The sequence below is a fragment of the Leguminivora glycinivorella genome, chromosome 18 (genome assembly GCF_023078275.1).
Source record: "Leguminivora glycinivorella isolate SPB_JAAS2020 chromosome 18, LegGlyc_1.1, whole genome shotgun sequence".
Lineage (NCBI taxonomy): Eukaryota > Metazoa > Arthropoda > Insecta > Lepidoptera > Tortricidae > Leguminivora > Leguminivora glycinivorella.
In genome coordinates this window covers 3,154,847-3,182,110 of record NC_062988.1, presented here as the reverse complement: position 1 = coordinate 3,182,110, position 27,264 = coordinate 3,154,847, and the positions used below count along the sequence as shown (strand labels likewise).

The window sequence follows — 27,264 nt, the reverse complement described above, 5'->3', positions numbered from 1 at the left end:
ATATCTTATCAGAAATGTCACTATCGCACTTATTATTAAAGGTGGTTTTCTGTCCAATTAACACTTTTGTTTTATTATTGTTTGCCTCAACGTCTGAACAAGTTTCCCCATGACTCACGTCAATTCTATCCCGATAGTTATTCCATGTCCGCGGTTAGAGGATGTCGCCTCTTTAAATGTGTTTAAGTTTTAATTGTGTTGGAAAAATGAGTGTGGAAGAGACAGTGAAGTGTTGCCCGAATTTTTACTTTAAGAGTTGGATGGCTGGGAAGCTGAGAAATAAATTGTATGATGTTAATAGGTAAGCTTAATGAGATGTAGGTGCGCTTTCGATTGTGTATTGGTCAGGAAGGGGAGGGGGGGTGTGGCGATTTTTGAACCTCGCATACGGGATTTTGTCACTAAAATACCGGTTGAAAACGGTGACTTGCTTATTATTTTCAGTGACAAGTTTCTGAATTCGAACGCGTGAGACTCAAAAATCGGCCCGAGGGTACCTAAAGAAGTGACTGAATGTTTGTTATGATTATGTTATGACGTTGACAAATCGTATTTAAGTAATTCGTATATTTTTTGTGTTTCTAATAGATGAATGTAAAGTTATTGTAGATGATAGATATTGTTCGATTTCTTTCAATATGTTATTGCATTTATTTTGTATCATTGGTCTTAAATAGTAATTCAAATCACAGTCACCACAAGCACTAGGACAATGCAATTATTATTAAAGTTATACAAAGGTCAACTCGCCGGATGGGCGAGAATTTTATGTATATGTATGTACTATGTAGGTTGCTAGGTAGTTAAATGTGTTACACCGTAAAATCTGCTTGCTTAGGGCCAGTTACACCAATTACACCAACCAGAGAGTTGGAGGAATAACAGAGAACTATGAAAATAGAATAAAATCTTGCAAATTTTACTTCTACAATCGGAGCGCAATCATGTATTTCGATTTTACCTCGAAAATTACAATGTTTTTCTGTTTATTGCGTGGACTTTGTTATTAGCTAAAAACATTTTGGTGATTGTATAAGCGCGTACTGACATGAATACAATTAATAGTGTTAAAGGAAAAATGTCTACACAATGCATTTATTGTTTCTTCAAGTTTCAACACCATGTGGTTTCAACGGTTTTTCCTAGTTAATAAGCTTTGTTCTGTTCATTGTCTAATTTAACTTGTTTGTGAGTGTGTTTAGTATAACGTCCCACTTTAACACATTAAGGCGAGATTTACTTGTATCTTTATATGAATAAACTGACAAAGCGGCTTTATAGCAATCCACAAAGTGGGACGTTTTCCCGTGCACACTCACATTTATTCAATTATATTTACGCAATAATACATGATTAAGCTTAATAATACATTTTAGTTCACTACTAACGAACGCTAGTATGAGTTTGAAGTACCTACATATATTTCTTCCTCAACCTAAATTTATTGATATGGCTATTACGTCTATTATTTAACCAACGATGCTTACTAATCTACCACAGTTTGAATCACCGAATACATTAGCCGAATAAAACAAGTTGTTGGGTTATTTCTTGGAACCGAGCCAGCGGCTAAGCCTTTGGCGATGTCAGGATCAGGTACACGTTTTCAATCACTTAGCCCGATCGTCTGATAAAATGTGGCCTGTTTCACCATAGTGACAATTGTCGCTCGACAGGACACCACAGTGTCATGTGTCAATCGTGGTGAAATAGCCCACAGTTTGCGGGCTTAGGAACGATTCGCCCACAATCTTATTTTGCCACCTTCTTAAAGTTGTCACCATTGCTAAAATGGTTCTGAATCGTCAACATTCCTAAATCCAACACCTCTGGCACATCTCGGACACTGGCGATCAAATATATGAAAGAGGCGCGTTCCTAGCACACATTCTAAACTCGTGTAGGTGAACGCGTACCATGCTTGTATGAGTGAGATATGACAGGTCGATTGTTCGCGTTTTTGACAGGCGGTAACTGTCAGGTAACCGACAGGGGGTGGGCGGCATTTTCAGCGGGGAGTGGGAGTGGCCATACTGTACGATAGTACTCTTTATTATACTGTGCCTCTGGTGTTTCGGGTGTCCATGGGCGGCGGTGATCGCTTACCATCAGGCGACCTGTCTGCTCGTTTGCCTCCTGTCCCATAAAAAAAATCACCACTTTCCTATGTTATCCACATTCCTTTATGGCCCACAGTGATAATATCCATAGTGACAGCTCCAACATTATTGTTTCATTAATTATCCAAACTGCCTGATGTTGATAAATATGTACCTAAGATACATTTTGAAAATTCTGAGACATATCAGTAACAAAAACATTCACAAGTGCGAAAAACTAAAAAATGTCACATATATTTTGTTACGGAACACCTCTTAATAACTGTCTCATGAAATGAGTTCATGTTTAGATTTGACTAAAGACCAATAAATGTCAGTGGCACTTGGGTTATTAATAAATAATGTAGGCAATTCAACTATTTTTGCTGACCCAGCTGCGATGGTATTTCTTCATATGCGGAGTTACAAAATTAATGCAAAGCCACAAAATGACTATAAAAACTGTATAAATGACACCATACGTTGTCCATTAAGCAATAAGTACCTCTTAATATCTAAACTATCTAAACACCAGTTGTGTTGGAATGAGAACTCTATGCAGTGTTTATAAAAGTGGATGTAAACTTTGAGAGGAGAGATTTCGGGCCGTCTAACGGTCGTTGACATTTAATTTAGGCAAGAGGTCAAGGTCATTCGAAACTTAAATGTTCGTCGATCATTGTGTCCGAATTTTTAACTGACATTTTATTATTCGGATATAGCATACTGTAATTATTTTCATCATGGTTGTAGTTGTATTGTATCCAAGATTATTTAACAGGCATTCTTCTCATGGAACCGTACCGCAAAAGCGAAGGTATTCTTTTAAAATGTATATTAATAAATCAATCACACAGAACAGATGTGTATCTGTTCTGTGTGATTGATTAATATTAATATACATTTTAAAAGAATACCTTCGTCGTCGTCACCAGTCGACGAGTCGGTGAGTCGTTACCAGTCGTTACAATGTTTCAACCTTTCACGTATCATCAAACAAAATGTTACGTCATAAATCGAAACCGCTGCCGCTTCCAAACGATATTTTCGTCCGAGCAAGCACGAGCAGTCGTGGCCGAGCGGTTAAGGCGTCTGACTAGAAATCAGATTCCCTCTGGGAGCGTAGGTTCGAATCCTACCGACTGCGAACTTTTTGCTTTTATTTTTTGCTAAATATATTTTTTTCTTTTTTGCAGTTTACGAAGAGGCGCCGGCGTCAACGTTCAGGATGATAACGGGTACACACCACTCCATCACGCGTGTATGAATGGCCATAGGTAAGACACAAGATAATAATTAGGTATGTAGTTTGATAATTATTATGCGTATCAAAATCTAATCCATATTGAAGCGAAAGTTCTATAAATATAACTAAACACTTGGCAAAAAGTATGTCAAAGCTGAATAAACAAATGAATATAGGTAAATACAGTACAATTGGTTGTAAAGTTATATAGTGCTGGTAAACAATAATTATTACGTACAGGTATTTTTGCTCCAACTGTGAGTACTAAAATTAAAATGTATTTATAGTCATTGTTATAAAAAAAAGTCAGATTTGGCAGTAGATTTTTATGATTTTTTTGTATCTGACCTAAATACATGTATATCATTATTAGTATATGTTTATCTATGTCGTTGAATTATTATCAATTTATAGGCGTATTTAATAGTGACGTAGACTAGTGGTACGGATAACGTTAGTGTTTCAAATACTATATTATTTTTATATTCGTTATTAGAGATTCTAGAGGACATTACATATGTAAATATGAATATGATGTTCGAAATTGTAAATCCATACTAATATGATAAATGGGAAAGTGTGTGTGTCTGTTTGTTTGTCCGTCTTTCACGGCAAAACGGAGCGACGAATTTTTTAAGTGGGATAGTTGAAGGGATGGAGACTGATATAGGCTACTTTTTGTCTCTTAGTAAGTTATAACTATTTAATACTGTAAAAGTATTTGTACACCATTTATTTACCGTAACTCGTTGCAAATGTTGCAATAAGGTGAAAAAAATTACTTATATTTATGAACGCGACTGTACTATGGCAACTTGGTGCAGACACCTGACGTACAATTTTCTAATTAATTATAATTAGATCAATTATTGATCTGATAATTACTATCATTATATTTACATCTAATGTCTTTCGTTACATTTAACATTAAGATTTGGATCCGTTTCATAAATTATAATGCTGTTATTTATTACACTGTCAGACACATTGTATTGAATTTAAAACTAGCATAATAATATATGAGATCAACTGCACCTAATAATTATTGTATTTACACTTTAACTTGTTTGTTACAGGGAGATTGTTCACCTCCTACTAAAAGTGGACGCGTCGCCATGTGTAGTGGACAAAAAGGGGGCAACGCCCCTCCACCTGGCAGCTTGGAAGGGGGACTCACACGTAGTATCTATGTTGCTAGGCCACTGCAACCCCCCAGTCAATATAGATCAGAAGGTGAGTTGTATAAAAAGGGGGTAACGCCCCTCCACCTGGCAGCTTGGAAGGGGGATTCACACGTAGTATCTATGTTGCTAGGCCACTGCAACCCCCCAGTCAATATAGATCAGAAGATGAGTTGTGCTAAAAGGGGGTAACGCCCCTCCACCTGTCAGCTCGGAAGGGGGACTCACACGTAGTATCTATGTTGCTAGGCCTCTGCAAAGGGGGCAAAGGGGGGGGGGGGGCATTTGTTGTATGACAAGGGGGCGACACCCCATCATATGACTACTTACATGGGGGTCATGGGACTAGGATAGACGTATATTGCTAGGATCTTTGCAATCTTCTTGGCGCCCTGTTGTGAAAACAAACAAGACAAAATGGTTCTAGATCAAAGTGATCATGTGAGTCACGTATATTTCATAACAATACTTTTTATTTGTGTTGTATTATAATTTACTCTAATTAATCTCCTTAATAGGTAAGAGGTCAGGATCGGGATACGTGGAAAGGGAAGAGGGAGGCCTTTGCCCAGCAGTGGGACACTAGGCTCATATAAATAAATAAATAAATCTCCTTTATTTTGTTATCAGACAAACGACCAAGAAACGGCGCTCCTCATCGCGGCACAGTTCGGGCACGTGGACGTCGTGGCTCAGCTCATAGCCAAGGGGGCTGATGTCTCGCTCAAAAACAATAAGGAGGAAAGCCCGCTGGATCTAGCCTCTCAGTATGGGAAGTAAGTGTAAACTATTTGTGTCGCTTATAAGCACAAAGTCCGTCTTTGTCGCTTGTGTTAGGGCGTTTTGACAGGTTATTCGTTCAAAAGTGACAAAGCAGGACCGTTAACAAATGACTAAGGAACGGCGCTCCTCATCGCGGCACAGTTCGGGCATGTGGACATCGTGGCTCAGCTCATAGCCAAGGGGGCTGATGTCTCGCTCAAAAACAATAAGGAGGAAAGCCCGCTGGATCTAGCCTCTCAGTATGGGAAGTAAGTGTGTCGCTTCCAAGCACAAAGTCCAACTTTGTGGCTTGTGTTAGGGCGTTTTGACAGTTTATTCGTCCAAAAAATAATATATAATAATACTAGAAACGATCGTTCTTATGGTAAATTACCTTTGACTACATGGGACCCCAGGTTAACTAGAGCTTGAAGATAAAATCAGGATTAACTAAATTGAGAAGTCGGTTATAAACCGCATAAAACTCGTAACAGACTAGGTACCTAGTATCTTTACTAAAAAGAGCTCATTTCCCAACTTTTGCCTCCAGAAGTTGCGTAATATGCCAAACTTTATACTAAGGCGCCCAAGTGCGCTCCAAGTATGGAAAGTATGGGAACTTTCCGGGAAGCCAGCGATATATTACATGTAATTACCATTAACTTGTATTTTCCTTTTGGCTTAGATAAGAATCTTGAAGTACTAAATGCGGCTATGGATAATAAATAAATAAATATTATAGAACCTTCTTACACAGTGTGGATGAGCCCCACGGCAAGCTCATATCTGATTTTGACATTTGACTTTGTCATTCTTCCTACATCCGATATCGGATTGGATAATGTGAAAACGAACTTAACCGTCACTTTGATCTTTTCGGTGAAGAGTTGGAGACAAGCAGTCTGTGTGATTTTCAGCTTTGCGTAATACACAATAATTTCTAATTTTCGTAAGTAAAGTGAGGTATGTTATTTAAATTCCTTAGGTACAGCGGGACAATTTGTACTGGGGGATAATTGCAACTGATCCATTTTTCCATGTTTTACAATGTTTGCAATAGAGTGTCCACTGGTTAAATATGACACGCGTGTTCAGTGGATACATGTGGAAATCAACTTAGTACTGTAATAATCAGAGGGCGGAATTTCTCATGGCGAAAATCAAACGTCAATAGAGTTGGAACGTGAAGAAAGCTTGTGGTTCCATGCAGATGGCAGTCCATATGGCCCTAGACCGCGTCAAGTGGAGAGAAATCACTGTTGGTCACGACCCTCAGCCATGAGGGAACGACTGAGAAGAAGAAGAGTTGGAACGTAAAATTTTATCGACTATCGATTAAACTGAAATTATCAGTACCTATATTGTTGAGTTATTTTCGTCGTAAGACAATGATACTTCTTTATTCATTTGTAGACTGTTTTTCGTTTTGGATTAACCAATTTTTTCAAACGTCAGAAATGTAAATGGTGATTGAATTTATCGATAGCTGAAAATGTCGATAAAATTTAACGTTCCAACTCTATTGACGTTTAATTTTTGCCGTAAGCAATTCCGCCCTCTGGTAATAATGGAAAAAATGGATTAGTTTCAATTGTTCCCCAGTTGGGATTTGCCCCGCTGTACCTTATTATATTTAGTATAAATACAACCCTTATTTAGTCATGTTGAACTCGTAAGTAACTACACGAGTCTTCAACTTTCAAGCCGCAAACTTAACAAGAAGCGTCCTCGGGCTTCGCAAATTACATTTTGCCACTTATCTGTCTGACTTATGAGGGAAATTGAGGTAATATCTTACTTACTTTAATTAGTATGCGCTTAAAGACTTCATTACATGAAACTTGTACGATTAACTGCTTATTTTGCGAGTGTGTTAAATTAAAACTAAAACGTCCCGTCGATTGCTTTAAAGAGGAGATTTACTTGTATATTTATATGAATAAACTGACAAACGGGCTATAGCAATCAATAAAGTGCAACGATTTACTAAACACTCAAATTTGTAAGTACTACTTGCATATAAGTAACTAGTGGCTCTGTGAGCTGTAGACTTTGCTATAATCTTAGAAGACGTACAAAATATACAATTTCAATAATAGCAACTTGCATTTTTGAAATCTACATGAGAAAATAATAATGTTCTAGGTACATTTTACACAGTGTACAGATGTAGTCCGAAAAGGGTTTCCTTCGGAAACGTTCGCATTTGTCACGCTAGTTCAGTCAATGTCAGTACATCTTGTACTGACACTGACTGAAAGAACATGACACGTTCGTACGTTTCTGTCACAAATTCGAAGGCAAATGTTTTCGCACTACATTCTGTATATCGATGGCCAAATAGTTTTATTCTGATTTTGTATTAAAAAACGACGGTGGTAAATATCAGTTTAGCTTAGGGCCGCACCTGGTGAGCAATAAGATTCCTTCAAAGGGTAAACATAGTTTAAATTGTTATGTGGGCATTTTCAGAAATTGAACGCAAAAAAGGTAACTCGCGAGCAGTTTTGTAACGATAATAATTTAGTATAAAACTTTCAATAAAAATATCGTTTTTGTGTTAATTATGTCCAGATAGTCGATAATCTACATTCGGGACGTGATAAAAGTTGATTTTTAAACGTATGTTATTCTTAATTATCGTTACAAGACTGACAGTGAGATAACTTTTTCTTAAAAACTGAATATACGTACTACTAGTGCTTATGGTTATACCTACAGTTCTGTGCGTGCATTAATACCTAGTTATCATCACGCGTCGCGCACTGACAATATTGCTAATCGGCACATGAAATTTATTTATTTATTTATTGATTTATAATATTTATTTATCGTTTTGTTCTCAGGCTCGAAACGGTGGTGCAGCTAATAAATGCGCATCCCCAACTGCTCGATCCCTACCGGTTTCCGATCGGCCGGGGTCGGTCTTTCCCCACCACCCCTCTCCACAGGGCTACTATGAATGGAAACAAGTGAGTGCTATAGTTTATATATCGTTTCTTCTTTTCAAAAATAGAAGATAAGATCGTGCTGTAAACAGGGCATATATGGGTCGACCGACGACATTGGTCAGTTGGTCATAATGTGAACTAGTAAGATGTCAATCCCCTTGAGCTCGGTGTTGGTGAAATATGGCGTAAGCCTGCTCAAGAACGAATAAAGCGGTATAAGCTTGTGTAGGATATCAACTCATTTTGGAATTTCACGCCAACCACATTAGTTCGCTTCTTTCCGTCCTATTTTTAACCCCCGACGCAAAAACGACGAGGTGTTATAAGTTTGACGTGTCTGTCTGTTTGTCTGTCTGTCTGTGGCATCGTAGCTCCCGAACGGATGAACCGATTTAGATTTAGTTTTTTTGTCTGAAAGCTGAGTTTGTCGGTAGTGTTCTTTCTTAGCCATGTTTCATGGAAATCGGTCTACTATGTCGCGGTCGGGGTTTTTTCAAAATTTTAATTTTGTGTATAGATTATAATATGAACTCAACAGTAATTTACTCACCTACTGAATCTCTTCACCGTATTTACAAGTTATTAATCAAGTTCCCTAGTTTTGGCCATATTTACATGATTTATTTGCAACATCTCATGCAGATGTATGGTAATGCGAAGGCGTGCACACACGACAATCGCTTCATATTCATATACGTTCGTTATAACGCTCCGATCGGTTCTGTGCGTGTAAATTTGCTTTATTATAGACATGGATCGGATGTGAGAAGAAATCTTTTATATGGACGAGCCTTAGGTTAATATTGTATTAAGTCCATGAGTGGCATTATGATTGGCTAAAATATTGCACCAAGGGTCGGAAAAACGCCCGTCATTTTGAGATCATATCATAAGCATAATTTAGAACCCATTTATGAGTCGTTAGTCGTTCACAGTCTAGAGTCATATTTAAACGTTGATATAGTTATTAAATAGGAGTATATTTTTTTCTAAATTACGAACGTTTTCGAGAGCATTATCCTCATACCAACCACCTATCGCGTCACGCGCTTTCTCACTCGTTAGAAGTTAGAACAGGACATGTTAGGTACCTATACAAAAAAAAGTTAGGTATGGCGACAGGCGATAAAAAATACGACCATCATTGCTGAAGTGCAGAAAAACTACAATGCTGTTAGGATAGAAAATGTTTACTTATTTTAACATAGACAAAATGCATTGTAGTGAACAAACACACATTATTTTAATTTTTAAATTTTTCCGGGATTTTCATACTTGTGTACGATCAAACAACCAAAATAGACCTTTAGATTCGCAGTTTGGCGGTATTATGTAAGTTATGAAACTGTAATACCAATGTTACTATAGTGTTTGAAGAAAGAAATAAAATAAATAAAGATATGCGACGATTTTATCAACTGTGCTCAATATGCCATATCCTCGAATAATAATTATAACACTCACTGTGTCGACGCAAATTTTCCATAATAACGGTTGAAGGGGTGAAATTGGTAGCACGTGGCTTCTGACGCTTGCCTTTTGATTCAAACCACGAGAGGGCGCGGGTTCATTATCATTTACTAATATATAGGTATAGGATTTTTAGGTAAATTGCGACATTACATTGTGATCTTATATTCTTCAATCAAAAGAAGATGTGACATTCAGTTGCAAAAGTGCATGGAGAATTTATCAATGAATTCATTTATTTATATTTTCTCCATGCAATTTTCGCAGCTCACTGTACATTCAGCATCTATATTATGTAATTGATAGTGACTATAAACTTTGTCAAATATATCTTAAATCTTTACATAAATTAAATGCGGTAAAAAAGGACTAAACTAGTTAGCCACCATTCAACTTAATGCTGACTGTGCATCAGCTTTCATTTAATAGCATTATTGAAAGAGGTCATACAATTCTTTTGAAACAAGTAACATAGTCTTATAAACAAATGTTATAGATAAACGTTTTCCATGTCAATTTTTTTGCTTTGCTTCTTACATTTACAGGATGCGACAAAAACAATACACAACTACTAATCTGAGTTTATTATATCGTCACTACTTTAAAAAAATCTCGTATCTCACGCTGCTCCTCAAAGTTTATTTATTTATCGTATGGCTTTTACACACTGGTTAAAACTTATTATATGTAGTTACATTAAATTAAACACTATTTAAAATTAAAACTATTTAAAATTAAAATAAAGTTAAAACGCAGTAAGTCTATATGCATTCCATACATACTACAATTTTCTTTTCATTGTCAGACGAAGATACAAGTTTTTTTAAAAGTCAAAAATGTAAAATTTATTTAAAAAAAAATTACGCTTAAAGCTTATAAATATCGCCAACGAAATATTTATCGCTCGACGTTGTATGTACAATATGACAAATTTAAGGAAATTGAGTTATACTGAATATAAATTTCCTGTTTAATAATAATATGCTATAATTTTACAAAACACACTTAAATGGCACGTTTACAAATTCAATGAGCAAACTATTTTTTTACAGTACTTATTTCGGTTGCTCATGAATCTCATGATTCATGAAAGTCATGAAACAAAGTTATGGAAAGTGATTGATTAGCGTCACGCGTCGCGTATTTCAATATCAATTTTCAATTCATTTATTTTGCGTGAACGTATAATGAGTTTGTTATTTAAGGTAAAGAGGTGCAATTTCGATTGGCAGGTAATTTTAACCACCATTTGCCATGTTTTGCACTATTTACTTGAGATTCATTTGTTTAAAGTCGCCGTCAATAGAATTTTTGAACAATGTACTCGTAAACAAACCTTATAGTCAAAATGTCTTTAATTTCCATTCTAACTCATCAGATACTGGCTAAATCCATGTATTATTTAATAAATTCATATCACATTATGATCCTCAACCTTTAAAATAATAAAATTGTGCTAGAATATTGATATTTTATGTAATGGGTTGTTTACATTGTTGACAATTTCTATTGACAGCGATTTTAATGAGCACGCGTGCCGCATGTGACACGTGACTACTGGACACTATTTAATAATATAAAAAACACGTGGAAATTAAGTCACGCCAAACCCTAACAATTGCTACGTAGCAATGCGGGCAGAACGGACCCGGACTTGCCCGATCGGGAGAGTGTCCGACCACTTGTAAATTACAGTGGCTGGCTATGTTGCCTAATACATGCCTGCTCTTTTATCCATTTTAGGTGCCACAGCTATTAATTATGATATAAAGTAGGAAGCCAAGTGTAATATCTCCTTCCTTCATATTGCAGCTATTCAGTTGTTTCCCGCCAAAAATGCAATCCCGCACCCCGCTCGTTAAACACCGCAAACATGCATTATTTATGAATTCGACGTTCTGCGTACTGAAAATATTGTTCCATACAATGGCCTCTGATTGTGCCGTGGTCAACAGTACCTCAGCAGTTCTCAAAAAGTATGTAGGTACAGGTACATTTTAATAGCAATAGTAGCTAATTTTAATTGATCCTATTTTGTTACCAACATTTAGTAATGTAAGTCGACTTTCGTAACATATATACTGGATAATTGTTATAATTAAGAAAATATAGATACTAGAGAACCTTAATGATGAAATAAAACTTAATAAAATCTCAATTCATCAAAAAAAGTCTTGGTAACAAAACAGGAATTAAAAAAAAAACAAATTGAACCTTTTCCTTAAAATAAAATAAAATAAATAAATCAATTTTAATTCAGGCAAAAAACCCATATGAATGACAAAAAACAAACAAACATCGAAGTAAAATAAGACAATACAGTGTAGAACGTGCAAAAATACAAAAAACAATAATTAAGTTAAAATACAATATAAAAAAATAATTAAAAGCCATTACTTACATTTCTACAATTAGATACACCTTAATTTTTTAACCCCCGACGCAAAAACGACGGGGTGTTATAAGTTTGGCGTGTCTGTCTGTCTGTCTGTCTGTCTGTCTGTCTGTCTGTCTGTCTGTCTGTCTGTCTGTCTGTCTGTCTGTCTGTTTGTTTGTCTGTGTGTGTGTCTGTCTGTGGCACCGTAGCTCCTGAACGGGTGAACCGATTTCGATTTAGTTTTTTTTGTTTGAAAGCTGAGTTAGTCGGGAGTGTTCTTAGCCATGTTTCATGAAAATCGGTCCACTATGTCGCAGTCGGGGGTTTTTTCAAAATTTTAATTTTGTGGTTAGGTTATGTTCACACTTTTTGAGAACTGCTGACCTATTGAATAACTGTTCGTAACTCTTAGAGCGGTTTCGATCCGATTTATTTCCCTCATTCTTCGGATCTACTGCGTAAACTACCATACAAATAATATTGTCTTCGGTTACCGCGATAGTTACTCATGAAATAAAACTATGGAAACGGATTAAATCGCGTATAATGAATTTAAAATACATCCCGACGTTTCCCGATTTTTTGAATATTGTATAACTGGCTTTATTAATAGTGTGTGAACCTGCCTTAGAAATCTATATTATTTGTGGTCATGGTTCGTTAATATTTCTTGTAAGTGGGTAGCTTTTGCACATTTTAATTTTTCCTCAGTCACCCGTTGACCACGAACACTGTAAAGAGTTCGAAACGTCGGGATGTATTTTAAATTCATTATACGCGATTTAATCCGTTTCCATAGTTTTATTTCATTACCATACAAATAGTTCTACGGCTATGGCGGATCTTATTTTTAACCCCCGACGCAAAAACGAAGGGGTGTTATAAGTTTGACGTGTCTGTCTGTCTGTCTGTCTGTCTGTTTGTCTGTCTGTCTGTGTGTGTGTCCGTCTGTGGCATCGTAGCTCCCGAACGGATGAACCGATTTTGATTTAGTTTTTTTTTTTGTCTGAAAGCTGAGTTAGTCGGGAGTGTTCTTAGCCATGTTTCATGAAAATCGGTCCACTATGTCGCGGTCGGGGGTTTTTTCAAAATTTTAATTTTGTAGTTAGGTTATCACGGATTGGATCCGGTTCGGATTGGACGTAGTGAGAGACCGCTCTGATTGCAACGAGGAAAAGTCTCGAAATGGTTATTTTTTACTATGTATGTTGCTCAATGTTCCTCGTGCAAAATCGGACTTGCCATATAGGTTTTCTTATGATACCTACAGTTTTAAAATTTTCAATACTTTATACATCATCAACATTCAGGGTTCGATAGTAGGTACTCAAAAAATTGTGCTAATTCTACCAGGTTTACAGTAACCTCGTCATGCCCCAAAATGTGTGTGTGCGTAGCCGAATGAACAAAAGCTTCACGAAAATCGTGAGCGAATCTTGAACGAATCGTGAGCGAATCGTCAGCGAATCGTGAGCAAATCGTGAAGCGTTTGGGCATTCGGCTACGCCCACAGGCAACTTATTTTTGTTATTCCACGGTTGGTCCTATAGAGATAACTTATTTTAGCGAGCAAAATTTGAAACCTGCATTTAAGGCATGGGCCTTAAAGTGGGTTGGAGTAGCCATATGACACCAGACATTCTGCTATTGGCAACGAGCGTGACACGTCTTCTTATGTGGTGGCCGTTGAAACAAATTTGATATCTTAGTTTACAATTTAATAGTTATGGAAAAGCCGACAAAATGAGGACAGCACCATAATAAATTGCAGTCGTTTGGGATTTGTATTCTTTTTTTTAAAAGTCTATATTGTGTCCCGCTGCTGGGCAAAGGCCTCCCCTATTTTCCGCCACTCGTCACGGCTTTGTGCATGTGCTTTGTATTCTTATGATATTATTTATTCCTACAGGGAGGTGGTAGCCTACCTAATAGACGCCGGCATGGACCCCAATGTCCGGACAGAAAACGGCACAGCGTTACACGAAGGCATCAGATACCTTCAAGCGTCTGTAGTCAAGGTTCTTCTGTCTAAAGGAGCTGATCTAAAAGCCAAGGATAGACAAGGGAACTCTGTGCATGCTCTCTTGGCTAAGTACCCTGAGGATGCGACGAAGAAGGTCAAGAAATATATTAGAGGTGAGTTCTTAACGGTGCTCATGTACCATTCATTCTTAGCAACAATGCTATAAGACCAGTGAGTATTTCACAAAATATCCACCGGTACCTCCAAGCGTTTGTACTGTCTGTAGTCAAGGTGCTTCTGTCCAAAGGGGCTGATCTAAAAGCCAAGGATAGACAAGGTAACTCCGTGCATGCACTCTTTGCTAAATAACCTGAGGATGCGACGAAGAAGGTCAAGAAATATATTAGAGGTGAGTTCTTAACGGTGCTCATGCTCATGTACGATTCTTAGCAACACTGGTATAAGACCAGTGAGTATTTCAGCAGTTCTCAAAAAGTTTGTACTATCAGCTGCAAAAGTGCATGGTGAATATATCAATGAATTCATTCATAATTTCTCCATGCACTTTTGCAGCTGATAATACATAGCCACGTCAGCAAATTTTAATTGATCCTATTTTGTTACCAACATTTAGTATAAGTCTACTTTCGTAACATACATATATACAAGATAATTGTTATAATTAAGAAAATAAAGATACTAGAGAACCTTAATGTCGAAATAAAACTTACTAAAATCTCAATTCATCAAAAAAATCTTGATAACAAAATAGTAATTTAAAAAAATACAAATTTTACTTTTTCTCTTAATTTTTGTACACACTTTTCGAGAACTGCTGATTTCACAAAATGTCGACCGGTACCTTCAAACTCTGTAGTCAAAGTCCTTCTATCCTAAGGGGCTTATCTAAAAGCCAAGGATAGACAAGGGAACTCTGTGCAATGTGCATGCACTGTTGGCTAAGTGCCCTGAATATGTGACTAAGGTCAATTAATACGTATGGGGGGTTCATATGGAGTAGTTTTAGTTACGTGTATAGACACATTCTTCTATCTTTATCTTCTTCATTCCACAAATTTCTGCATACATGCATAGCTTAATGATGATGATTGAATTGTTGACATTTTGTCAACAACGTTCACCCATCTGTTTCTTGACAGGTGAATATCCATACTAATATTATAAATGGGAAAGTGTGTGTGTCTGTTTGTTTGTCCGTCTTTCACGACAAAACGGAGCGACGAATTGTCGTGATTTTTTAAGTGGAGATAGTTGAAGGGATTTAGAGTGACATAGGCTACTTTTTGTCTCTTTCTAACGCGAGCGAAGCCGCGGCCAAAAGCTAGTTTGTTTATATATTCGAATATTCATTCATTGTTATTTTTAGTAAAGATTCTACATATCTAGAAATAAAAATTATCTGAATGAGTAATACATACAACAGCTACTGATAACACTGTTAGTTTTCACTGATTAAAAATTTCGGCTGATAGCGACATACGAAGTTGCAATTTCGCTGTTGTAGGTGTGTTTCAATGATTTAAAACTATGTGCTCTCCACCAGAATACGAGAATCAAATAAAGATCTCCTACGAGAGTGAGGAGGATCTCCCGCGCATACCAGTGAATGACTACCCCAGTCCCGTCGGCGGTTACGTGAATGCCCATATGTGAGTACCAACGCCATAGCCCTTTTACACGGTGCGAGTACTCGCATACGAGTTTCATTGTAAAAATCGGATGGGAGTTTCTCACGCCGTCTAAATGAGCCCTAAGGCTACTTTTTCATGAACTTGTGTCCATATATACAACATTTTTAAAGTCCTGATGATGTAGTACCTAAGTAGCATTTACTTTGTTGATTTATGTTTCCGATTTTGTATATGTTGACACATTGTTCTGAGTGTTCTGACATTATACTTTTCGGAGTGTTTTTGGGCCTTAACATACAATCGGGACTTTTTCTATATTGTGCTCTATAGTTGTTGAATAGATAATGACAACCACATCGGTAGATATATCGTGAATCGTAATACATCTTTATTACCATATAATGTGTTGCAATGTTTTTGATAAGGCACTGGTCCTACCGCGAGCTAGTGAACTATGAGCTATCGGCTATAAAAACGAACAAAAGATAATCACTCCCGTGTAAATAAAAGAGACACGGCGATGTTTATAATTACTCGCCCAGCGGTGAGCTTGGTGCTTCTTGGTCAAAGAATGACAGGAAAAGGAGAAAATACCGAAAAGTACAATGGACTAACATATATGCCTTGTTTTTATAATATTTATCTTTTGTTTACAAATGAAATATCATTGTGGCTTCATGTTATAATCTTTTCAAGTTATTGTTTTTATTATCTGTATAATATAAAGCTACAACCCGACTGACATTTTTCCAAAAATAGGCAGAGGGGGTTTTTGCGGGTGGCAGTGTTTGGTGTGGTCGTATAGAGTTTGGTCCTGCGACCCCGGATAGATCAGACCGTCGGTCTACCGGTTCCGGGTAAAAAAATGTTGGACGGCCTGGCCAAACGGCTGGAGTTAGCCGGGGAGTGTTCGACCAAATGTCATAGAGGACCCTGGGCAGTTTTTGACGCCGCCATTTTTTTTTCAAAATGGCCGACTTTTTTTTTTGTCAATTTTTCAAATTTATCGTAGAGAGCTCAAATTTTGGTCGTAGAATCTCCAAGCGGCCTTGATTCGAATGAAATAGAAAAAAATTGAAAAATGCTACAAATGTGGGAAAACTGGCCACTTTTATTTTGTATGGCAACTTTTAAACCGTAAGAGATAGCCGGGGGGTGCTCGACCAAATGTCATACAGGTATCCGAGTAAAAAAGTTGCATTAAAAAAAAATCAAAATGGCCGACTTTTTTTTTGAAAAATTTCAAAATGGTCCTAGCGCGCTGAGATTTGGCACACGGGTGGAAGGTGGCCCCAAGATTTATATTCAAAAAGAAAATTTTGAAAAATTCAAAATGGCGGCCTTTGAGGGCCAATTGAAATTTGAATGGAGGTTTTTCTTTTAATTACCATAGCTCCGTAACGGTACAAAGAAGTGAAAAGTGCTCAAACAAATGTTATACAGTCACCCGAGGTCCATCGAATGGCATTAAAAAAAAATCAAAATGGCCGACTTTTTTTTTTGAAAAATTTCAAAATGGTCCGAGCGCGCTGAAATTTTGCACACGGGTAGACAGCCACCCCAAGATTAGTATACAAAAAGAAAATTTTGAAAAATTCAAAATGGCGCCCTTTGAAGGCCAATTGAAATTTATATGGAGGTCTTTTTTTTAAACCCCCATAGCTCCGTAACGGTAGGGAAAAGGTTAAAAGTGCTTGAACTAATGTTGTACAATTATCTGAGGTCCATCGAATGGCATTTACAAAATTTCAAAATGGCCGACTTTGAAATTTTTTTTTTTTTTTTTCGGTCCGAGCGCGTTCAAATTTGGCACGGGATAAGAACGGGGGCCAAAAATAGAAATGAGAAAAAAAAATTTTGGAAAAGTCAAAAACGGTGGCGAGAGGGGACAAAGTCAAATTTCCCTACCAGTTTGTATGAAGGTTTTTTTTTAAATCCCCATAGCTCCGTAACGGTAGGAAAAAGGTTAAAAGTGCTTGAACTAATGTTGTACAGTTATCTGAGCTCCATCGAATGGCATTTACAAAATTTCAAAATGGCCGACTTTGAAATTTTTTTTTTTATTTTCGGTCCGAGCGCGTTCAAATTTGGCACGGGGTAAGAACGGGGGCCAAAAATAGAAATGAGAAAAAAAATTTTTGGAAAAGTCAAAAACGGCGGCGAGAGGGGACAAAGTCAAATTTCCCTACCAGCCTGAGGGAGCGTTCTACAGCCCGACGGTCATTGCTCCGGTCCAAGTTCCGAGCTGCGTACAGACAGTGCTCCCAAGCAAGAAAATATAAGTAAAAGTGTCTAAAAAGCGACGCGGCGGGCCGGAGGCCGCAGGCCGGAGGTCCAACTTCCCTACAAATCCTACAATCCCCACAGTAACTACGCGGAGGGCCGAAGGCCCGGAGCGTGTCTGACAGGCTCCCAAGTACGCGAAGGCCGCAGGCCGAGCTGCGGGCAGAGTGCTCCCAAGCACGCGAAGGCCGCAGGCCGAGCTGCGTGCAGACTGTGCTCCCAAGAAAACAATAACAAAAAGTATCTAAATAAGCGAAGCGGCGGGCCAAAGGCCCGACGCGGAGCTTCGAAACCCAGCGAAGGCCGAAGGCCGAGCTCCGCGTAGGGCCGAAGGCCCGGAGCGTCCCTGATCGGCTCGCCGGCGGACCGGGAAGTTGGAGTTTAAACACGACCCAATAGTAAAAGTGTCTTAGAGAAGCGAAACGACGGGCCGGAGGCCGCAGGCCGCAGGCCCGTCGTGAGCTTCTCAAGACACTTTTAATATTGGGTCGTGTTTAAGCTCCAACTTACCTACAAATCTCACAGTAACTACGCGGAGCGTGCCTGAGAGGCTTCCAAGCACGCGAAGGCCGCAGGCCGAGCTGCGGGCAGAGTGCTCCCAAGCACGCGAAGGCCGCAGGCCGAGCTGCGTACAGACTGTGCTCCCAAGCAGAACGATAATCAGTCTCTAAAAAGCGACGCGGCGGGCCAAAATCTCGACGCGGAGCTTCGAAACGAAACCCAGCGAAGGCCGAAGGCCGAGCTCCGCGTAGGGCCGAAGGCCCGGAGCGTCCCTGATCGGCTCTCTGGCGGTCCGGGAAGTGCGGCCTGCGGCCTCCGGCCCGTCGTTTCGCTTCTCTAAGACACTTTTACTATTGGGTCGTGTTTAAGCTCCAACTTCCCTACAACCCCCACAGTAACTACGCGGAGGGCCGAAGGTCCGGAGCGTGTCTGACAGGCTCCCAAGCACGCGAAGGCCGCAGGCCGAGCTGCGGGCAGAGAGTGCTTCCAATACAAGCACACAAAGGCTAAAGCAAAAAAGCAAACAAGTAAAGCAAAAAAACAAACAATCTGAGCAAAGAAACAAAAAAGCAAAAAAGCAAAGCAAAAAAACAAACAAGCAAAGCAAAAAAAAAACAAAAAAGCAACAAGAAAGACCGCGGGGCCCTCGGGCCCCGCGCACCTTTAAAAAACTAGTCAATATTTATACAAGCGAATACTGTAAGCAAGATTATATCATGTAGCAATAATTTATTAGTGAATTTAAAATTTATGGTTTACATTTGTAAGGTGGCGGTTCGCAGATATAGGTCCTGGGATGGAAATATGACACTATGTTTATTAATTCGTTTTTGAAAAGTACTGTCGCACTCAGAAATATCGGAGCTGCCAAAGCACGCACTCTAACGTTTTGACAATAGAGACGTATTCAGATATTTGTGAGAGCTTTGGCAGCTCCGATGTATTTGATAGCAACAGTGCAACACAAAACGCGAAGTGTCATATTCATATGTATTAAACTACCTGCTTATGGTTTATTGGTGTCTTTTGGGCTGTTCTATTTTCTTTGCTTTCGTAATATTATGTTCGTTATTCATTACATTACGTTCATTTCCAACATTAAAAAAACGAACTAGAAAAACGTCGTTTAATTAAATTAGAAAAAGTATCTCCACAAATTATGCGTCAAAAAGAACGTCCCTTTGAACCTTAAACGTCCATTGAATTGTGCAGGCTCGCTTAACTAGACCACAAATTACTTACAAGATCTCGTATCAAATATAATAATCTCATTCAAAAATAAAATCTCCAATCCCGCAGCTAAAGTTGAAAATTCAAAGTCACGCGTCAAAATATAAGTAGAAGATCAGTTTTGCGGTTGCCTTAAGGGGCCGCAGAGGGCGCTGTACGTAAAGGAATCCTTCAAGACCCGCGTTAATTGGAGAGCTATCTCAATTACGACACACGACGTGACACCTTTGATCTCGATTGTACTAAGAATGCTCTTTCTGCGAGACACTTTGATTATGGTCGGGTCTTTTTGTCGTCATGGGTGCTGAAAGGGAGCGAGTCTGTTTGTAGTTGCAGCTATATCCGATTCCAAGGCCAAATATTTTCTAAAAAGTTTTGCACATCATTATTGCTACCAATTAAGTAACCAGCACATGATTTGTGATTAAATTCACTGTAATACGAAATATTTAACTAAATGACACGAGAGCATTATTTATTGTCTTTTTCACGCACGATACACCAAATCTGCACTCATTAACGTAAATTATAACAACAAAAATCCAACATTTCCTTCAAACAAATTCATGTAAGCGGACAAAAAAAGCGGGAAACAAAAAACTGTCAATGCAACCTCATTAAAATGTTCCGTGCCTTTGATTTTGTCTCGCAAACGGTCAGGTGAGAGCCCCCAAGACTTGCCGACATCTTTTCAAAGCGCCTCGCTACCGCTGGGATGAGCACAAATAAATAGTACAAAAAGTGCACGAAAAGGAATTTAATTCGAGGCAGTATTTTGCATTAATAGCTGTAGATGTACTGTTATCAAAACGTACGTTTTACATTTTAGAGGCGCCTGCGTAGACACTAGTTCCATAACATTATGATGATATTCAGTTATTTTGTAAATATTCACTCAATTCATTTTAACTTTTCCAGGATTAGGGTTCTTCCAAAGCTTGGCACTAACCCCGATGCTTGTACTAACAAATCTATTAAAAAACGAGTATTTAACACATCATCCTCATTAAAACGTAGTATGCCACCATTTAAACGTGCATCAACCAAAATAATGAAAACTACTGCTGAAATTCCCCCTAAAAAGGAAGCAAATACACCAGATAGCCCAGGGCTACAACCTAATTATGTTAACTACGAAGATATGTTAACAGATGAAACTGAAGCTGTACAAGATGTACCCGCTAATAATGAAATATATGGAAATCTACCAAACGTTAACTCGACGGTGGATAAAGAATCAGAATACAACATGGAGTTATTAGCTGGTTCACAAAACAGCTTAAAAAAGAAACCAAAACCACCTCCTAAGCCCCTGAACCAGTTCCATAAACAAACACTGAGTATAAATGAATTGGTTCAAAAAATAGATGAAGTTCAGTTAAGATATTCTAACAAGCAAGATCAGAACGATAATTCACCTCAAGTTGACGGAAATATTGAGCCTATTGATGATGCTTACGTTATTTATGGAAATTTACCAGACGACGAAAAAGTTAAGCGAAATGGCGACGCTGACTCGAAAGTGGAAAATAATTATCCCTTGATGAACAAGAATCATGTAAACAGGAGATCTGTACCGAATTATGTTGATATGGCGGGCAATAAAGTCGTCGTGGAAGATATTTACAGTGAATATATTAGTATGGATCAAAGCGAAGCAAAGAAACGATTGTCCCTGTCCGACTCTAGACAATATGTAATGATGAAAGGCAATCCAAACTTCGCTCAAGATGCTGTGGATTCAGACAGCGATTACATTCCCATGGATAACGCAAAAGCAAAGAAAAGCCTTTCCCTCATAGAAGTCAAAAACCCTACCGGAAATTGTTTAGGTGTTCACACGAAAGGCGAAAAGGGCTGTATTTATAACCCAGATGATTATGAGTACCAATATGTTTTAAAGCCTAGAGTCAGCAAAGGAGACGTGTCACCGTTCATTAAAAAGAAATCGAAAGTAGTCGGTATGCCTTGTTATTGCCATGAGGAAGCAGCAAAAAGAAAAGAGCAGGAAATATATTACAGTTGTGAACAGGTGTATGTCGTAGTTGACAAAAACAAAATTTATACTTCTTTGAATGATGTTTCTGTAAGTGATGATAATGACAATAATAAATCTGATGACATTCCTACAAAGTTAGATCTAACAAAGGAAGAAAAACAATTTGAACCATTTAATAATACTCCAGGTACGTCAACATCTAGTGACGACAATAATACACAAAATCTTCCACGAATAAAAAGGTTTTCTTCAGTCTTTAAGAAAAAAATGGAACAAGCGAAGCAATTTGTGACTGAGTGGTAAAATGATACCAAATCATAAATGTTTTCGTTTTCAGTTCATTCATTTATCATTGTAAGGATGCTTTGGTGGTGGCATACTATTTAACACATGCTTAATTTTTTTTATCCTTTATGATTAAGAATGTCAGTAGTAATGTGTTTTTACTTTTATTTTTTGCTTTATATGTGTTTACAGGAAAGCCCCAGAGACCCCGAAAAATACTAACTTTAACCTAAGCTTGTCTCAATCTTCATCTTCTCTAACAAAGAATCCTCAAAGTTTTGTCAAAAAGCTTGCTTCGAAATGCTTGGGGCTTAAAGCAAAGTTTAATTCGGCTCCTAACATTTCTAATACGTTAGCGTTGGATTCGGATGTTTCTGCTAAATCGCCAAACCCTGATCATAAAAGCAGTACAAACACGTTGTTAATTGGAAATAGTAAATTTTTCAACAAGATACTGTCCAAAAAAGAAGAATCTGGCGAAATTAATTGTAATGACGAATTTGACACTATTTCATTAGATAGACTAGGCTCTTTAAGCAGAGATTCATCGGTAAACAGAAGTAATCGTAGTTGTCCTGGATTCAAGACTTCTTTACCGAATATTTCTGAGAACGCTGAACTTAGTGATTCAGAGTCTGTAGTAATTACTGAAATTGACTGTGATAGTTCACGACGGCCTAAAGAAGCCATTAATTTACACCCAAAACTGACTATATTTGAACCTAGACAACGTCTCAGTTCAAATAATGAAACTGAAATAAACAATGACAGTGCCGATCTGGTGAATGAATGTTATGAACCTTGCAAGTTCTCGGAAACTGAATCAGAAAAAGAAAACGAAAGTAACAATAATTTGCCTAAGCCGTTACCACGAGCCAATGTGGCGGTGCATTCTAGTGAAGACGACCTTATTTATGAAAATGTATCTATGCTTAATAAACGCGGTCCACCTACACCGGCTGTAAGAAATAACGTGCCATCAAAAATGCTTTTAGACGAAGTACAACGTAAAGCCTTGTACGAAAATATATCAATTTTAAAAGAAAAAGTACAAGATGAAGCACCTCTTGATGTTGACGATAAGTCTAAAGACAAATTTATAGAACCCAAAGTGGAAGCGCTACCTATAAGTAGATCTTCTACCTTGTCGTCTTCATCTGATTCTATGGAAGATGAAACTAATCTTGAAGATATCCTACTTTCCCAAAAATCTAAATCTTTTCGGAGAATCGAAAAAATAGCATCCTATACGGGTAAAAGTGAAATTAGTAGAACACAATCTAATGCGTCTGATTTCTCTGAATTTACGGAAGCCAGTGCCATCGAAAACGTAGATTGTAGCGAAGATATATACACAGCAATGAGTGGGACTTTACCACATAAATCGAAAGTAGACTCAGAAAAGAAGAAAAAAGTCTTGTTTAGACATAAAACATTCACAAATATTGAAGTAGATAGAAACTCTGCTAATCTCAATTCACCGATGCCTTTCGATCATAACGATTTTAATTTTATGAAAGAAACTTTAGCTAATTATCATATAAGAGGTACTGGTCATTGCATTCATAAAGCTCCAACCGTTGAAGAATTTATCTATATCTTCAATAGAGAGACGCTTTACACAGATACTCCACCATTCACCTTAGTACCCAATGACAAAAGGGAAAGTTATTTTGAAACGGCTCTTTGCTTCTGTAGACCTAAAGTTCCTAAATATCATAAGAGCGCAGAAGATTTATTACAGCTGCCGTTTGATAAACCAGAGGAAAATAAAGTAACTATTGATATTGACGCTTTACGGGCAAGGAATGAAATAGTTGCTACGTCATTTCGTTGTTTTTGTGATTCCGGAGAATGCACTTTACACGCTAAAAGACGTGAGTCGGTAAACGATCTGATTGTGAAATTCTCGGCGATAAAGAAAAGTATTTCGACACCCGACATTACGCTAGATTCTTCTTTTTCGGCAGTAAATAGAAGCAGTTCTATGAGAAATCCATCAGCTAAGTCCAAAACAGAAAATCATTACGCAGTAACGAACATAGAAGAAATCGTGTTAAGAAATAAAAAAATAGAAACCCCCAACCCTGAAAGTCCGGTCTATATGGCTATGTCACAACCTTCCACAATGTCGTCTTCTGTCGGCCAATATTCTATTAAGGACATAGCTGATGTTATTTCAATCAGTCATTCTGAATCTTCCGACGCTTCCCCTGTATGTGCTTTAAATTCTGCTCATTTACCGCTGCGCAAATCCACATCATCGGAATACTCGGACCGTTGGACGTTAGCGTCATCGAATTCAAACACAACTGTCCAATCTGATACATCGTTCAAAACTTGCTTTGAAGATCCCGAAGAGGATTCTGACGATGGTACATTGCATTCCGACCAAGACTCATCAGACGCGGAAACTGTTAAATCTGATGTCAGTACAGCTAAACGACCGTGGGTCCACAGCGACTCTTTCAATTTCGGTCAGAGCGGTCCTAAAATTCAAAACTACGCTATTTTGGAAGAGGATTCGAATTCCGAAGACTCTTTGAAGTTCGAATCGTCTAAGATCGAGAGCGGTATTAGCGTCGGAGGGTCTGAGAGTAGTTCGTCGGGGTGCGATGATGACAGTGGTATTCCGGGGGTGGGCGGTGCGCCTGGTGTGGCTTCGCTTGAGCGGGACGCGGGACCGGTGGGTGTTCGCAGCGGGTCGGGGCGGCGGCGCTGGGACGAGGCGGAGGGCACGAGCGAGGGCGACGCGCTGAGCGTCTCCAGCGCGGCGTCCAGCTGCGCGCCGCACCATCTGGCGCATCATCACGACTACAGCAAAGTTTCGGTGAGTACCTTACTTTAATTAAAGCTGGTTTTGTGTCACGTGGACCGACCGCGCAGAGCGATCCGCTTACTCGTCTGAACTTAATGGGTGAATCAACTTTTTCTTGCCTGTTATTACCATGGTTACGGTCCCCTGAGTCACGCTGGTTTTACGCAAAATTATGTACTGAAATGCAAACATGCATGTAGTCCATGTGTGTAGGTGGAAAATTAAGGAAAGGGCTTGTTAACAGCAGAAAGTAGTTTAAGCAGCATAATTTTGCAAAAAAACAGCACGACTCAGGGGACCGTAACCATGGCAATAACAGGCAAGAAAAAGTTGATTCACCCTAATACATATTAGTACGGTGCGAATCGCTCAGCGCGGACGGTCCGCGTGACACTAAAACCAGCCTAAAATATACGTTACGTACCTACGTTCGTTTTGAATCCAGGAACTTTTATGACATTTTATTAGTATATTGAATACACAAATGATGACAAGTAGGTACCTATAAACTGAAATAAATGTCATATACAAAGAAAAAATGACCAAGGCCTCCAAGTGTCCAATGCTGGATATAATATTTCCTATGAAATAATTTATAATTTGGTCTTAGAGTGATGTAGGTACCTGGGGCCCGTTTCTCGAAAGGTACAAGCCTTGTATTACAAGTGCGCGAACTGTCAAATCGTATGGGTTGTCATGGAAACACACTTGTAATACAAGGCTTGTACCTTTCGAGAAACGGGCCACTGTTCTTAAACGTGTAGGTATGTCAATTCACGAATGTAAGAAATGAGTGAATGAAAATATCTGTGGCAGATTAGCCAATTAAATAGTGTTCCTTGACAGTTAGACTGTACCTAATACCTGAGCATTTCTTTTTTTTTTGCCATTAAAATTTTTTTGATTGTTTTAGGGAATTTTAGGTCAATTGTACTCAGAATCACGAGTACTTTCAATCTCACTGGGAGACAAAAAGTGTCCCAGAATTTCCATACATTTTTGTTACTTTCCTCTTTTGTTACCCCATACAACATGTACGGAAAATGGTAACAAAATAAGAAAAAATCGTATGGGACAATTTTTTTAACTACTAGGATTGAAAAAGCTAGTAATTCTGAGTAGAAATAGCATTTTTTTTTTCAAAAATATCACACTTCATTAAAGTGGCAAAAAAAAAAGAAATGCTCACCTATCAGCAGCGGCTGGTCCATACAAGCCGATTCCCTCCGGCTTGCCTAAAATTGATTACTAGTCAAGTACCTTAATGTTAAGGTAGGTTTGTTTTTGCTCAGTGTTGCCTAGCAGAAATTTTCACCAGCCGCCACTGGTACCTATACCAATGCAAATGTCACTCACACAATAGGTAAAAGTTTCGTGAAGTTCGGGTACATCGTTTAAATAACTACAATAATATGTAATTTTTGTGTATTTTAATTTCCCTTATTAAATGAATGTTCCCGCGATCATGCTCGTGGGAAGAATTTCTTAATTAGTGACAGCAGCCCATTACAATTACGCTATTAACAGTGTCTTGCGACACAAGGGAGATATTTCTTTATTAAATTCGTAACAAAGGCTACAATTCTAGATCACACTGATATAAATGCAGGTACCTACTAAAGGTGACTTGTGGCCCTTTTCACCATAGTGACAATCGACGACCCACACTGACACTTCGCCATTCATTGCCTGTTCGACAAAGAAATATTCACGCTTAAGGTGGAAGTCCCGGGATCTCCTGCCGACCAAGCACTAAAAGATGGCGTTACTGTGCACAATTTGCAAATTATCACCATTTTTACTAAAAGTCAAGAAATTTTTCAAGACCTGTTCGATTCGGCGTGGAGAAAAAAAAATATGACACCCAATCCGAGAAATATGAAGCTCAACTGTGTCTCGATTTATCAATAGCATGTAAAAACTGCAATATATTGCAATTTCTTGCATTCACGCACACTAGCGTATCTACTGTCATCCATCAGTGTCAGTCTCGTAGCCGTTGCGGCCAATTTAGACTAGAGGTCACTAGTAAAAACTTGGACTTTTCTTATTAACCTTACTAGCTAACTAGGGACAAAACATTAAACTAGATGGCGTGGTGTACGATGTGAATTCATAGCAAAAATAATTCAGCAGAAAGGCGCATCCAGACGAACTAAATTTTGCAGGAGATTCGGCGGATTGTCTATGGTCACGGACCAGTTCGAAACCGGACCACCTGACAAAAAACTTGTGTAGGTACAGTTCTGTTATAGTACAATTTTGTAAAAAAATTGTCGTCTGTCAAAAACTAGCATGTAAAGCAAATTGAAAGCAGTTATTATTGGTCATATGTTTTATCTCATTTTTATATAAGCTAAAATGAGAGACAAAGTCAAACGATTAATAGTTCATTTAGGCTTGTAATCGTTTATGGGAGCCTTTAGCAAAACGTATCATGTTGTCGC

General features: G+C 38.3%; 1 protein-coding gene and 1 non-coding gene across 2 annotated transcripts; both read left to right on the top strand.

Annotated features, from left to right (window-relative positions):
* Positions 1–101: 101 nt before the first annotated feature.
* Positions 102–22,171, top strand: LOC125235863. The gene is made up of 8 exons (XM_048142483.1): positions 102–301; positions 3,296–3,376; positions 4,422–4,578; positions 5,157–5,302; positions 8,135–8,260; positions 13,996–14,222; positions 15,614–15,719; positions 20,634–22,171. The coding sequence occupies exons 1-8, from the start codon at positions 177–179 to the stop codon at positions 22,015–22,017; spliced, it is 2,352 nt and encodes a 783-aa protein (XP_047998440.1). The 5' UTR covers positions 102–176; the 3' UTR covers positions 22,018–22,171.
* Trnas-aga lies at positions 3,165–3,246 on the top strand. Its single transcript has one exon. It is a non-coding gene; the product is annotated as a tRNA-Ser (tRNA).
* Positions 22,172–27,264: the final 5,093 nt, after the last annotated feature.